This window comes from Octodon degus, unplaced genomic scaffold, assembly GCF_000260255.1.
Source record: "Octodon degus isolate 3935 unplaced genomic scaffold, OctDeg1.0 scaffold00057, whole genome shotgun sequence".
NCBI classification, from domain to species: domain Eukaryota; kingdom Metazoa; phylum Chordata; class Mammalia; order Rodentia; family Octodontidae; genus Octodon; species Octodon degus.
In genome coordinates, this window is record NW_004524633.1 from 2197937 (window position 1) to 2213999 (window position 16063).

The 16063-nt window shown below is 40.1% G+C and overlaps 2 protein-coding genes across 8 annotated transcripts in view; one reads left to right on the forward strand and one right to left on the reverse strand.

Moving 5' to 3' along the window:
- The window catches only part of Dock7 (dedicator of cytokinesis 7), a 246024-nt gene that overhangs the window by 95692 nt on the left and 134269 nt on the right, over positions 1-16063 (reverse strand). For 3 of the 7 annotated variants that reach the window (XM_023718308.1, XM_023718309.1, XM_023718313.1), the window contains exons 24-29: positions 11367-11459; positions 10115-10204; positions 8794-8889; positions 4708-4848; positions 4507-4620; positions 1694-1864 (exon numbers count right to left, since the gene is read on the reverse strand). In XM_023718308.1, coding sequence (XP_023574076.1) covers positions 1694-1864; positions 4507-4620; positions 4708-4848; positions 8794-8889; positions 10115-10204; positions 11367-11459 — 705 coding nt within the window. The remainder of the gene's footprint in view (positions 1-1693; positions 1865-4506; positions 4621-4707; positions 4849-8793; positions 8890-10114; positions 10205-11366; positions 11460-16063) is intronic. The other 4 variants (XM_023718310.1, XM_023718311.1, XM_023718312.1 and 1 more) reach the window with 2 other exon arrangements.
- LOC105742510 (60S ribosomal protein L30-like) lies at positions 6889-7304 on the forward strand. The gene has a single exon (XM_012515305.2). It carries the CDS (start codon positions 6952-6954, stop codon positions 7297-7299), a length of 348 nt encoding a protein of 115 aa, XP_012370759.1. The 5' UTR covers positions 6889-6951; the 3' UTR covers positions 7300-7304.

Sequence of the window (16063 nt, forward strand, 5' to 3'; positions counted from 1 at the left end):
AGCTTGTTCTAAGTAGGTGCTTTAGACCACTGAGCCATCTCTCCAGCCACTCCTTTATTCTCTTAGCCACTTAACACCTCAGTATCATTCTCCAAAGGAAAACAAAAGCATTAAAGTCCAAATGTTATAGTACACTCCAGAGTACAAGAAAAATATTCAGTCAAAGCTATTTATCTGCAGAGAAACTTCAAATATCATTGAAATCATTTCTCAGAGAACACACTCCTTCTGGAATTAGTACCGCCTTGTGATCCACTCACTGAGTTTCTTTACAGTTGCACTACTAGAAAACAGCATCCCCGAAAGTACCCAGTATTCAATGCTCAGTACCATCCCTGAAGACATTCACAAAACAACAGATTTCAGATCTTTCTGAGGGGCAATCACCTCCTTACTCAGCACATAAAATTTGTTCTGACTCCTCAAACAAGAGGATGTTTCTGTTACCAATTAAAATTTCAAAATAGGGGCTGGGGAGATGGCTCAGTGAAACAAGCACTTCCCTGGCAAGCGCAAGGGCCTGAGTTCAATCCCCAGTTCCACCAAAAAAATAAAAATAAATAAAATCTCAAAATTATGCACTTAAATGAGAAAGGAGACAATACAAAAAACTGAGAATTTCCAGGCTGAAGGAGATGCTCAATAAGATGTTAAAACATACAAAAATGTGTTCTTTAAAGGCTGCAGGAACTGTACCTATGATTAATTTGTCTGTGACTAGGTAGCCACATCTTTGGCAGAAGAAAGCAAAAAGACCAGCCTCATCCATTATGGGAAGGGTACACTGTCACATATGTTGTAACACGACGATTAAGATGTTTTACAAAGATAAAATTCTGCAAGAGCTCTCTGATGCTTTCCAGTGCTAGAAATTTAATTTAATTTCCATTCAGAAATTAAATACCTTGAAAACAGAATAAATGCTGAAGATCACTATCGACTTTAGATATTAAGAGGTTAATGTGGTAATTTGTTTACCTCAAGGGTAATATAGCAGAAAGTGTTTCACTAGAGAAGAGGAAGATTCTGGCTTCTAATACTAAAGCAGTGAAGTCCCTTTAAGTTTAATCTATCTGAGAGGATGTACAAGCTCGTTATTAGTATAACCCTTTTCATCTTTAGAAAAACTGCCTTTTAGTTGTTTAAGTGCTACCCATGGAAAGCTGTAAGTGTTCACCTAGTTTCCTTTGAGGCTTCTGAACAGAAGAGAGGCAAGCGGGGCTCGGAGGTCTGGGCTGCAACTGTGCTGGCCTCTCTTGCTTTCACAGGTCTTGATTCCTGAGCACCATCAGGAATGCCAAGGACCTCAGAGTCTAACTGAGAGAACTCAATTTGTGAAAACATCTAAGTAAGTGGATTTACTTAAGTGAATTTATTCTTATGTGCATAAGCCTATGAAAGGAGCACAAAACACAGTGATTAAGAATTCAAATTCTAGAAAGGAGCCTTAGTTTAGAGCCAGCCTGGCTTTTTAAAGTTTTACTGTGATGCTTATGTCATGTGTGTGTGTTTATCTGTTGTCTGTAAAATGATGTAACTTAAATCCTAGAGCTGTTCTAGGGTTAAATGAATTAATTCTTATAAAACCACCTGGAGCCAAGCCTCTCACACAGCCACTAGCCAGGAGCCAGGAGCTGAAAGCACCTGCTTTCCACCAGCCCGGACTTAGCCAAGGCTCCCACGCTCTGCATACCTGAGACGCTGCAGAAGAGACCGAGGGTGACGGGGACGCCGGGGGTGTGAGCAGGCTGCAGGGGAGGTTCAGCGTCACGTAGTGTTCATGGCTGCAGATGATTCGCAGGAAATCCAACCGCAAGGACACCAGGACACTTGGGTTTGGCAATGAATAAAGCTTTGAAGAAACCTAGAAAGCAGTGCAGGAACAAAAGAACACCAACTGAATATGTTATTTCTTTTAACAGTGATACTAGAATGACAGATTAAAGAATTAAAAAACAGCATTCAATGAGCTATTTGGGACTTTGTAATTTCAATATATTGGTAGCTTTCACCAGAATTACTACAACAAGGAAAACCAGGGACTACAAGATCAACAGTATATAGCCATTTCACTACTTAAAAGCCACATTTTTCTATTTCCCATGTAAGATTAATATTTCCACTTGTCAAAGTATTTTATGAGGAAAAATAAATCACCAAAATAACATCACTTCTTAAAAGAAATTACTGGGCTGGGGAGATAGCTTGGCAGTCTAAGCGCCTGCCTGGCAAGTGCAAGGACCTGGGTTCAACCCCTAGCCTGAAACTGGGTATGGTGATGCACACCTATAATCCCAGTGCCAGGGAGGCTGAGACAGGAGGATCACTACAAGTCTGAGCTGTATAGTGAGACCCTATACCAAACAAATAAACAAATAAATAAATTTTTTAAAAAATTTATCTTTTTATGGCTTCTTGTGTTCACCTGTATTTATAACTGTCTGTTCTTTACTTTTCCAGATCTATAATAAACTAATTTAAGAAATATAATACAAACTACTTAACAGCTTTGGTATTCATAGGGTCCTCCAGCTCAATGTCTGGCAAGTGTAGGCAATCAATATTTCAAGAATTAGGGCACAATAAGATTTGGTAGCCATACTATATAACATTTTAGAGGCAAGATTACTACATATGTATTTTGCAAACATTTACAACTAGGTCAGTGCCCATGCATAATCAACTTCTCTATTAAAAGAAGGAGGGCTGGTGACAGATTGGACTAAGTCAGCAGACTAAGCGCCTGCTTTGGCAAGTGCAGGGACCAGGGTTTGCTTGATCTCGGATCCTGCATGCCATGCCGGCCACACCCCCTGGGCTCAATGAGCTGGTGTCCCAGTATGGGTATGGTGGTGCATGCCTGTAATCCTAGTGCTGGGGAGGCTAAAAACAGGAGGATCACTATAAATCTGAGCTGTGTAGTAAGACACTGTACCACACATATTGAAAAAAAAAAAAAAAAAGATTATAAAAGAAAACTTTAATGAAGGCATTCCATAAAACTTGCCTTTAAAATTTTAAGTACTAGGCTGGCCAGATAGCTCAGAGAGTTAAAGTGCCCTGGGGTGCGCTGAGACAGCAAATGAGACTGGGTGTGGTGGTGTGCGCCTGTAATCCCAGTGCTTGGGAGGCTGAAAATAGGAGGATCACTACAAATCCAATCTGTATAGTGAGACCCATACTAAATACATAAAAATTTAAATTTAAATTTAAAAAAATCCAAAATTTTAAATATTACACTGCCACATAGACCTGCTGACTGGTATTTAGCAAAAGCTAATCTGCTGGTGCACAGGAAAGTGCATCAGAAGCACCATGTCTCACATCCCCTCAGCAGCCACTAGGCTATAATCTGAATAATTCCAGAGTGAGGCTGGGCATGCTTGTGCACACATGTGATCCCAGCTGAGGCAGGAGCATGATAAATTCCAGCCCAGCATGGGCCACCTAACGAGACCTGGTCTCAAAATAAAAAGGGCTGGGGATGGCTCTCAGAGCAAGACCACTACCACCAAAGCCAAACAAGTAATGCTGGCATGAGGACCAGAGCTATGTATAGTTTTAAAGCTCCCTTATTTTTATTTTTAATGTGTTTAGTACAGGGTCTACAGGTCTCACTACACAGATTGGGTTTACACTGATTCTCCTGTTTCCAGCCTCCCAAGCGCTGGGATTACAGGAATGCGCCACCACACCCAATCTCAATTGCTGTCTCAGTGTGCCCCAGGGGCGGGGCCAGCGCAGCTTCCCGGGGATCAAGCACCAGTCCTGCATCTGCCTAAGCAGGCACTTTCATCTGCTGAGCTATCTGACCATCCCTTAAAGATCCTTAAAAGGTCATTCTAGAATAGTTATCTATTCACTATCCATGTGGCTCATCAGAACCAGTAACTAATGCTTTCTAAAATAAACTCAGCTGTTCATGCAAAAGGTTTGGGAAGTTTCTAGGTTAGTACAGGCAAGATACTGGATGACTTCTGGATGTCAGGAAAATCCTGTCCATGACTCCAAACTCCCCAGTGTCAAGGGCTGCACTAGGAGGCAAGCACAGCAAGATGCAGCTCCTCTCATCATCACCAAAGACAGGCGGCTCAGGGAGAAATGCAGCGGGCAGAAACGCAGCGCCTGCGCAGAAGCTGGAAGGGGGCACAACACTGCGGCTCCGGGGCCCACTCCAACGAGCGCGCTACGGCAGCCGCCACGCTGGGCAAAAGCGGGCTGCTGATGACCACTTGTCGCAGTCCTCACGTCCCAGTGAAACAAGCGCAGCATCTCCCGCCTCAGGAAAAGCAACACAGCACTGTTTCTTTTTTTTTTTTTTCCCCATAATTTTATTGATAAACAAATAGCAATGAGACAGTTTCAAATCAAATCGGTAGGACAATTTCAATAATTAACGCACTGTGTTTCTTGTGACACCAGCACACTGGTGCCCGTGGAGCTCCAGCTCTGACAAAAGCAGGCGCAGAGTTTAGGTTACTTAATGGCATACCAATTGTGTGTTACCTGCTTATAACAGGACTTTATAAGGCTAAAGACAAATCCTCTGTCCATGACAGACAACAGATCATTGAGAAAGAATGCAAGGCTTGTATTGAGTCTCTCAACCATTTCCGTGTCCTAGAAGACAGAATATAAAGCAAAATCAAACAAAAGTGATAGTTTAATTTCAGCTTAAAAAGAAATAAATGAAAAAGTTTTTACTACCTTTTGAAAACGTGAAACTATATCACTAGCAATTGTGCTGACAAGAGCAAGAATGTCATCCATAAAACGTTCTGGAAAGCGACTTTTCCTTGGCGCATCAAGCTTATCATTAAAGTATAAATGGTGTACCATGCTCTTTACCTGAAAAAAGATGTCAATCTTCAGTTTAACATCTCATGTTTTTATTTATTTATTTATTTATTAAATTTAAAAATTTATTTTATTTGTGTGTGTGTGTGTGTGTGTGTGGCCAGCTCAGCCCACCTGGGGGCAGGCTGGCTGGCATGTGGTGCTGGGGGATTGAACCGCGGTCCCAGTGCTCTGCTAAGCTTGTTCTAAGTAGGTGTGTTAGACCACTGAGCCATCTCACCAGCCCAACATCTCATGTTTTTAATTAGCAATTTTAAGTCTCTAAGCACTTAGGGGCTTTTGTTGGGCATGGTAGTGCATTATTATTACTATTATTATTTTTTGGCAATGCTGGAGATTGAGCTCAGGACCTTGCACTTGCCAAGGAGGTGCTTATGCCACTAAGCTATCTCTCCAGCCCACTTAGGTGCTTTCCAAATAGTTTTGGGTTTTTTGCTGTACTTAGGACAGGGTCTACAGGGTCTCACTACGTAGACTGGACTCATAGTGATCCTTCTGTTTTCAGCCTTCCAAGTGCTGGGATTACAGGCACGTGCTACCACGTCATCACGCCCAATCTCAATTGCCATCTCAGCACACCCTGGGAGCAGGGCCGGCACAGTAGGCCAGGGATTAAACCCTGACCATTTTAGTGAGCTATCAGGCTGCCCCTTACTTTTCAAGTAGTTCGAAGAAGTTCCCTAAAATATGTTGTACGTCTCAAGGAAACATCAAACACAACTCAACCACTACATCCCCTTCATAAAATTGCACAGGCAACAAATTCAGCATATGTCAACTGAAGAAAAAGGGGCCCACAGAAAACATTTCCAAGTGTCCTACGACGTCCTCACTTGGTGCGCGCACCACTGCGAACTCCAGCTTAGAAACTGTCGCCACTGCAGTGCCTCGAGCCGCAATGGCAGGGGTCAGATGATAGGAGCACAGCAGACACCGAACAACTCAAAACTCAGAATCAAATAATAATTAAGAGTTCACAGAGGGCCGGGGAGATGGCTCAGTGGAATAAGCGCTTCCCTGGCAAGTGCAAGGGCCTGAGTTCAATCCCCAGTTCCGCCAAAAAAAAAAAAAAAAAAAGACAAAAAATAAGAGATTTAAAAAAAAAAAAAGAGTCCACAGAGACTGGAGCCTGTGGAGTACTTCTAGATAATTACAACACTGGTGGTCAAAAAGATTTTTAAAACTAAAGCTAAACTTCGACACTTAGTGTAAGGCTCATTGAAGCCTTTAGGGATCTTTTGATTCATACTAGTACTTAAGAAAGCTTATTCTGGATTGGTGGCACACGCCTATTGACCCAGAACTCAAGAGACTGAGGCAGGAGGATCACCAGGAGTTCAAGGCCAGCCTTGACCCTGTCTCAAAAAAAAAAAAAAAAAAAAAAAAAAAAAAAAAGGAGAAAAGAGGGTGGGAGGGAACTGGGGGGACAGCTCAGAGGCTTAAGCTCCTGGCTGGCAAATGCAAGGTCCTGAGTTCATTACCCAACACATACACAAATACACAAAGCAGCAAGCAATCCGAATATACAGTGAATACACATGTAAGATTTTTAAATTTATTTTTGCCTTTTTGAGACAGGGTCTTGCTATGCAGTTCAGACTGGCCCTGAACTCACTTTGCAGCCCAGGCTGGTCTCAAACTCACAACAATCCTCCTGTCTCCGTCTCCCAAGTGCCGAGATTACAGGCATGTGCCATGCCCAGCAAACTTATAAGACTTTTTAAAAAGTAATGATTACAATTTTTATCTCACTAAAAAAGCATATAAATTACATGTTGGTGCTTATATTCTTGGGGGAAAATGGTTTTCTGTTGCTCATATATGGTCTGTGAGTTTTCTCTTGTACAGTAATAAATCTCCAGAAGAGGGGGCCCAGCCCTAGCTCAGTTCTTTAAGTGGCTGCTTAAACAATGCTGGCAGCCTCAGTTTGCTGTAGTTCGATCCCCACAACACTCCAGCCATGCAAAAGTGCCCTGAAGGCATTCAAGGAGCAAAAAACAAACAAACAAAAAAAAATTCCTTATCCTTTTCTGGTTCCCCGGCCATCTTGGCGGCTGCTCCTGGTTGAGGGCCGTCCGCACCTAAGACAGGAAGATGGTGGCCGCAAAAAAGACGAAAAAATCTCTGGAGTCCATCAACTCTAGGCTCCAACTTGTTATGAAAAGTGGAAAATACGTGCTGGAGTACAAGCAGACACCGAAGATGATCAGACAGGGCAAAGCGAAATTGGTCATCCTTGCCAACAACTGCCCAGCCTTGAGGAAATCTGAAATAGAGTCCTATGCCATGTTGGCCAAAACTGGTGTCCACCACTACAGCGGCAATAATACTGAACTGGGCACAGCGTGTGGAAAATACTACAGAGTGTGCACACTGGCAAGCACTGATCCAGGTGATTCTGATATCATTAGAAGCATGCCAGAACAGACCGGTGAAAAATAAACCAAGCAGAATTTTTCATGAATTAAAAAAAAAAAAAAATCTCCAGAAGACATGTTTCCTGATCCTCAACATAGCTAAGTGTTTCGGGCAGTGTTTGGGTGTCTTCCCAAAGCCTCACGCAGTCCTGGAGCATGCTTTTCAGAGGGGGCAGAATCTACAGTCTGTGACTGACTGTCTAGCGCTGGGATTACGGTGCGACTGCTGTACCCACCCTGCACACAACATAAAGGACAGAAAGAGTCTTCTCTTTCCCTCCTTCCTGTTTCTGCTGTCTTCTGCCACCATGAACTGTTACCCTCTGCCATGTGCCACTCTGCTTGGAGCCAGCCGAGTGTGGACTAAAACCTACACAAATAGTGAGCTAAATAAACCTTTTCCTCTTTAATTTTGGGTGTCAGGTATTTTGTCCCAGCAACAAGAAAAGTTAACAAGACAGTAACTGATGTTGAGAAGGAATGTATGTGTGTTCTGGAAGCTTTTTAAATTTCTTTCCTTTTCCCCTCAACTCCCCCCCCACACACACACACACAGAGTACTGGGGACTGAGCCCAAGGCTTCTCACTTGACACTGGGCTATACTCATTTTATTTCATTACCAGAAATCAAACTCTGAACCTTGAGCTTGCCAGGCAGGTGCTGTGTCACTGAGCTATATCCCCAGCCCTTTATTTTTATTTTGAGATAGGCTCTAACATTGTTGCCTGGATGGGCTTACAAGAAGCTATGATAATAGGAATGAGAAACCACGTCTGGCTACTTCTTTTTTGGGAAAAAGTTTCAGCAATTTGACCTAATTCTAAGAAAGAAATGCAGAGAAAGGTCGCTGGTGTCAGAATGCCTGAGTTGGTACCACAGTTATGTTGCCCACAAGCTACACATCCTTTCCCAAGTATTAACCTCTCTGTACCATAGTCAGCTGCTAGCATCCTGTGCTCACTTAATAAATATTTGTTACGTGATATATGTTTATACATATGTGTACCAATGTTTTATATAATATAAATCCATTTAAAATATTATTTCACTTGTTTTTAATGTTATTGAATTAAGCAAATACCAGTTTCACCTTAATTATGCTGCCTGTCCACAATCCTTGTTTAGAAACATACATATAATTTTGTCATGAAAACACATGTCAGACTATGGGTGTAGGGGCTGAGGAGATAGCTCTGCCGTCTAAATGCCTGCCAGGCAAGCGCAAAGACCCCAGTCTGATCCCCAGGACCGCATGCTGTGCTGGTCCCAAAATCCAAAGCATACTGTGATGGCCCCGAAACCAGGCATGGTGGCCCTTGCCTATAATACCAGTGCTGAGGAGGCTGAGACAGGAGGTTCACTACGAGTCTGAGCTGCACAGTGAGACCCTGTAACAAATAAATATTTTTTTTAAAAAAAGACAACCACAGGTGTGCAACAGATTTTCCTAACAGAAAATAGGCTTACACCAAGTTGTTCAATGACAGCACTACTAAAGAATGTGTTTGGTTTGCTCACCATTAATTCAAAAAAGAACCAGGCCTGCTGCAAAGCTGACTCGCGAACGCTGCCGCTGCAAACCACCCATTGTAGAGCCAGCTCCTCATGAAACAGCTAGGGAGTAAGGCAGAGTCAGTATCAAAGGCAGACCTGTTGCTGTCCAAAGCCAAATATACACAAACGCAAGCCAAGTGTAATGAGAGTAAGCAAAATAAGGCCTCGAGCCGCTGACAACGTGGTGTGACACCCATTAACGAAACGACCATTTCCGCATGGAATACTGTGTGGCACCACTGGGGACACCACATATGATCCTGGATCAGTAAAACGCAACTTCAAAAGGACAGGGAGAAAACAGCCCCCTAAATTGTACCTGCAAACAGAAACCTGATGAAATCTCACAGTTAACAGTGAGATCTTGTGTGTGCCTTAAATACATACCAAACATGCACTCACTCGTGAACTTTGCTGGTACAATTCAGGAAATATGTTTCAAGTTTTAAATTTTGCTATCAGTCACTCATTTTCAAATGTTTAAAATTTTTAATTTTAACAGTAGCAGAAAATTCCTGCCGTATAATGGATATGGATACCTAGTATTTGCGAAGTAGTGTATATTAGCATGAAAAAGGCCTAAAACAAAAGTGTACACAGAGAAGCAAATCAGCACATCTTACTAAGCGGGATAGTTTTTCTAACTCACCTTCCTTTCCCTGGAGATTTAAAACACAAAACAGATGCAGTTACAGAAACAGAATTAAGAGGAGGTACTTTTTGGAACAAAAATTTGATGATCAAAGTTCAATTCACAGGGGGGCCGGGGAGAAGGCTCAGTAGAATAAGCACTTCCCTGGCAAGCCGCAAGGGTCTGAGTTCAATCCCTGGTTCTGCAAAAAAAAAAAAAAAAAAAAAACAAAAAAAAAAAAAAAAACCCCAAAAAAAAAAAAAAAAAAAAAAAAAAAAAAAAAAAAAAAAAAAAAAAAAAAAGGGGGGGGAAGCGGGGGAGTTGCCCCAAAAAAAAAGGTCTTGCCTGGCAAGCCGCAAGGGTCTGAGTTCAATCCCCAGTTCTGTCAAAAAAAAAAAAAAAAAAAATCATAATAATAAATAAAAAATAAATAAAACAAATTGAATTTGCTAAACTCCAAAAACAGTAGATGCCAAAGAAAAGCCTACACTCAAGCGCAGGCCTCAAAAGGCACCTGATGAGCAACCAGCTCATGTACATATACACGCAATACAATTATTCTAGTATCTTCTACTGGTTATATAAAGAAATCTCGAAAGTTCTTAGCTGTTGGAATTACTCTCCCCTCTTTGTATTGTCTTCATATGAATCTACCTTTTTAGTTGGTAAGCGTCCCGTTAATGTTTGTAAAAAACTTGACGTCTCTGTGTGCGAAGACATACGGTTACAACTTCGATCCACAGCCTACGGAGTGAAGATGAATGAATGACGAGAGAACATTAACAGTGCAGGGGATGGCTCTGAAGCTCACGGACCGCATCGTCCTAAACAGGCTTTCACGTGGCCTCAATGACCATCTATTTTATCACTCATCTCATTTGCACTACTTTAAGCTGCTTTAATGACAATGCAGTAAAAATACAAAAATGGCCTCTATGTATCTTTGGTCTTCAGAAAAATATGTATTTTAATGACTGTAACATTTAGAGTGCTGCAAAGAATGAAACTTTTCTGTATGATCTATATACATGCACATATATATGGTAAAAGTATATAAAAAGTAAAAATATACTTCTCAACTGATCTCTGACCAAAAACAAGAAATCAAGAATTTGGTATTTATAAAGGAAATTAAAAGTTTAGAATAATTTTTACTTTTTAATTATTCCCCAAAGTCACGAAGATTGTCATATTGTACTTCAAATGTAAACCATCTACAATATTAAATAATGAAAAACTTCTTTTAAGAATGAGCATTTTTCTCCAAAACACAGGTGAGAAATATATTTTAAGACACCATGCAGTATTAGCTACCAAGCAACTAGTTTTAAGTAGCAAAATCTAACTCAACTAAATTATAACAAATTTCATACTTTGCAACACAACATAAAGCAAAATGAATTTTTCTGGCATTTTCTTTCTGGCATCTTCTGATCTTATAACATACAGATTATATACTGCTCATATTAATTTCAATTTACTTCTGGTCCATTAAATGATTATGAATAAAGAAAGATAGCTAAATACAAATGATTTAGTAGTTACACTGTAAACCAAAAGCAAACAAAAACATGGTTGTTTTCTACAAATTTTAACATGTTTACTGAAGATGTACAACCCCTAAAGTAGAAGCTGTTATAAAAGCCATCATTTGCACAAGCAGCAGGCACTGAAATACTGACAGGGTGTATAAGAACAAGAAACAAGACAGGAAACAAAAGGAGAGCACAACTGGTGTGATCGGTGGTTTTCATGCATAGTGGGTAAAAATGTGCTAAGTAAACAAAAATACACACATCTTAATGATTAAGAAAGCAAGCCACTGAGATCACAGTATATTCTAGAAAGTAATGTTCTAAAGGGAAACATCGGCAGCCAATAAAGAAACCTCTAACGTAAACACCACCTGTGTTGATTCTGTACTTGGGCTGGGGTTGGATCCCCATGGGGCAGCTTTTGGACCACCAGTGTTAACCCAGGAATTGGAGCGATCTAAACCCTGAGCATATAATAGAAAGCAGTTGGAAAGGAAAGAAATATTACATGTTGCATGCCACAAATTATTCTTAAAGAAATCCAGACTTTCCAGCGCAAATCTGTTTTTAATTAGTACTGTTAAAGAAACCAAAAATTTAGACACCTATAAAGTATTAGTTCACCTACTTTATTATACAGCACAAAATTAAAACTCTTCTGACATAAACTATGCCCAAGAACATTACATATAGTATTTAAATGCAGTTCCTTCTCATGTAATGGGATCACCTTAAAGTACCAACAACTAAAGTTTCAAAAGCACCTTCCTCCCAAACTCTCGTTAAAGACAGTCCACGTGAACAGCAGGCAATTTCTTCTGAATTGAACTGAGAAGGTTTAAATGACAACATGGAAGCAAGAGATTACATTTTTTGTAAAACACGCTAACTTCATTCCATCTCTCCTAAGCTACAAGCATGATAATCATAATTCTGTTCGAACTCACCTCTTCTTTCATTTTCTTTTAGGGAACTGGAAAAAAAATTTAATTATGAAAACTGGTATCTAATATTTGCTTCTTCCTACTAATAGTGTTTGCTTTTACTGTGCTTACTATAATTAAATACAATGAGCTACTATTTAAGGGATACTGGAGCTATCTGTACAGGAATACTATAATTCCTAAGCTACATTAGAAGGCAGTAAGTGTTATTTGAAACAATAACAAAAAATGGAATAAGGGACCAAGGGGATTAGAAGAAATCTTGGGTTCAAGGCTGAAGAGAAAGAGCCACTAGGTATATATTTAAACAAGTTTAGAACAGATCTAATTGACAGATAGTCTAAGTAATGTCTTACAGGCTCTTTTGAGAGTTAGTCAGAGGAGGATCTCACTTAGTGGGCTAACTGAGATCTGACTGAATTTCCTCTGTATGAAGCGATTTTAGTCAACTTTCTAGCTGTTTTTTTGTGAACAGGGTAGAACAGTAGGGAGACTATCCTGAGACTACAATATTAACTCAGGGAGAGGTGCTGGTTGTTCAGACCACAACGGCGGAGTGGAAGCATTGAGGAGAGCTCTTGAGCAAGGCCTGGATCCCACTGCCAGTATCGCTGAGGCTGGGGGTGGGGGGTGGCGGCTCTGCTCTGCACACTGGTCCAATTCAAATAAAATCATTTAGAAAAGCAACTAAATTTGAATTTCTGACCAAGCATTATACCACTACCACCACCACCAACAAAAAATACTTGCATAAGCATAAAAATAAAGTATAACATTTATATGATATTTAACATTATTTCATTAACCAGGGGACTTATAAGGAAAGAAAAATACAGAAGTCTAGAGCATTTCCACATTAAGAGATTAGAACAGGAAGAACCCTAAAAGGAAAATGAAAAAACTAGTTTAAATACTATAACTAATCTTTAAAGAACAACCCTAGAAGGTAAGTAAACAGAATAAATCAGGGAGAAAAATTTTCCAAGAGACCCTGGTAGGTAAAATAAAATGGGTTCTGCTCATTAGCTTTTGGGATTAGCAACCCAGATAGCACTGGTGACATTCATGAGGGCTGTTCTAGTGGAAGATGGGAAGAATATTTAATTGAAGTGAAGACAATGCAAACCAAAGAACTAAAGATGGCAAGTACAGAAAACACTATCCAGAAAGCACAAGGACCTGAGCTTGACATGGCTGCTACCACATGCCCTGTCAGCCCTGAAACTGGGCACTGGGGAGGCCGAGACAGGAGCATCACTGAGTCTGAACTGTGCAGCAAGTCCTTATATCAAGTAAATAAATAAATAAATATTTAAAAAAGAAAAAGAAAACACGGTGGAAATCCCCTTCAGGCCTGCTATCCCTCTCCTGGGTATTTTTTTCCAGAAGAGCTGAAAACCTCATAGCACAGCGATATATGTGCACCCATGATTACAGCAGCACGATTTGTCACAGCTACAGCCTGGAAGCAACCCTGACGCCCATCAACTGAGGAATGGATACAGAACATGTGGCATTTTTATACAGTGGAGGATTATTCAGCTATAAAATAGGATAAATCTGAGTCTTTTGTGGATAAATGGATGCAACTAGAGAACGTACTCTTAAGTGAAACAAATCAGATCTGCATGTGCAAGCATCATATTGTCTCTTTAGTGGGAGAACCTGAAAGAGAAAAATGGACTCTGAAGGGTTCAATAGACAATAGGAAAAGGGAAAAAACTTATTCACAAGGAAATAGCTACTGAGTTGAGGAGGAGGACAGGAGAAGGAGTCAGGGAAAGAGATTTATCTATGTACGTAAGCAGGATAGCTTGGACAACTGTACTGTGCATTTCTGCTAGTCTAGGGAAAGAAACAGTCAATATTTTAATTTGTTTCATCTCTTTTTCAATTGTACTTTTTCTCTTAAACATTTCTCTTTTTTTTCTTCTCCAATTGTATATGCATATATCTGGTATTAAGAATAAATAGTTGGAAGACAACACTATGTATCACAGCAAATACAGGGAAATTCATATAACTTTGTTAAGTGAAATTCTGTATCACTTGTAATTTTTTGTTTTAATTCTAATTTATACTCTTTCAAAAAGAAAAAGAAAAAAAAAAGAAAACACAGAATTCTGGGTAAGGCAGAGAAAAATGACAAGAAGGCGGCAGCAGAAATCCTACACAGAAGCTGTATTTCTGTGAGAGAATCAACACAGCATACCTATATGTGGACAGGAAGAAATCAGTAGAGAAGGACAGAAGAAAATGGTTGGAGGACTGTTAGTAGGAAGAAGAGGTGAGAACATCTGTGTAAGTACAAGAGATGGATATCCCACCTAATTATAAACATTGATCATGGATCTTTAACTGGCTTGGGGGGAGAGAGAATATTAAAAGAATGAAAGGAAAAAGGTCACCGGGTCAAAAGATAGGAGGAAGAGAGAATCTTTAGAATTAAGGCAGGACTGAGAGAAAAATGAGGAGATGGCTAAAGAACACAATGCATGGGACTGCCATCATGAACGCTGGCTACTGGCATGACAAGGCAGAGGAGAGGCTTGCACTTGAGAAAGGGTGAAGGACAAGATGACAAGTGAAAGAGTTTCTTCAATTGCCACGTCAATGAAATAAAGGAAAAGCAGATATACATAAACCACAGGTTCCTTATATTTTATAAAATAAAATTACACATCATTAAAATGAGGGGTTATAACTAAACAATGATCTAATTTGAAAGCAGCTATCAAAGATTTTCAAATAAGAACAAAAATCATTTTAGTAAAAATTAGGACAAGCCTGAGCTGTCATGAAATAAGTTCTCATTTTGTGAAGACTTTCTCAGAAGTTATATTTATTTATATCAACCCTTATTATATCTCAATGCCTTTCGTTAAGCAGGGCAAAAAAAAAAATCATTCCAATACATGTTGATCTCTTGAGTCAGAGACGTGAAATTATAATCTATCAGAAGTATCTGTAAGGAGTAACTCTATATTTATGTTAAATGGCACATAAAACAAATCTTACAGAAATTAAGAGATGTCTTCAAAGTAGAAATTTATATAGTTTTTATTGATAGTGAACTGTACTGCTTGATACATTGTGTCAACTTGAGAAGTTTAGAAGTTTAATTAAGCAACCCAGCAGAGAACCAGGATTCTTAGTTGTAAACATCCTCATCCGGGCCGGGGAGGGGAGGCATGGACACTGTGAGTTCTACGCTCCCAGCCCAGGGTGGCTTGTTTCTAATACGAGGAGGGGAGACAGGCTTTGCTCTTCGCTGTGTTCTGCTGCCATGAACTGCTGCTCTCCGCCACGTGCCAGTGCCTGGGAGCCGGCCGAGACAGGCTGAAGCCGCTCCATAAACCTTTACTTCCTTCATTTTGTGTGTTGGGTATTTTGTCCCAGTAACAATAGAAAAGTGACTGGGACAAGAACTGCCTTAAGAAACATAATGCTACGTACTATCTCTGCCACAAAACCGAGTCTGCTTCTTAATAGGAAAGCACGCCAGGGTAGGTGTGTTCCACAAACGTCCAGTACCAGGTGACCGGAATGTGCCCTGCATGCGCCTGCACACTGCTCTTTGGAAGTTCACAAAGAATGAAAGTTCCTTAATTGGAGAAATGTGTATACAGATCTTTAAGTTACTGAAATATGTGTTTTAATGTTTTATCTAACTTTACTCTGAAAAATTATGTTACTTAAAATAAGCAGTACTTAACATTAATCCCTACAATGAATTAGCACTCATTAATGTGAATTAGAGGCTCCTGAGCATAAATTTTCTGTAACTATATAGGATATATATTATAAACTGTAAGAATAGCTTGGATGTTTTTGGTCAATGTTCAAGCAGATCACCTGAGAAACAAACCAACCTAGACCTTTAAAAATTCTAATGCAGATCAGGCTCCTGGATACTAGAACATGTTTTTTTTCTTCTTTTTTCTTTTTCTTTTCTTTTTTCTTTTTTTTTCTGTATTTAGGTCAGGGTCTACAGGGTCTTACTATGCAGGTCGGACTCGTAGTGATCCCCCTGTTTTCAGCCTCCCAAGTGCTGGGATTACAGGTGCATGCCACCATGTCCAGTCTCAATCTCCGGCTCAGTGCACCCTGTGGGCAGGGCTGGC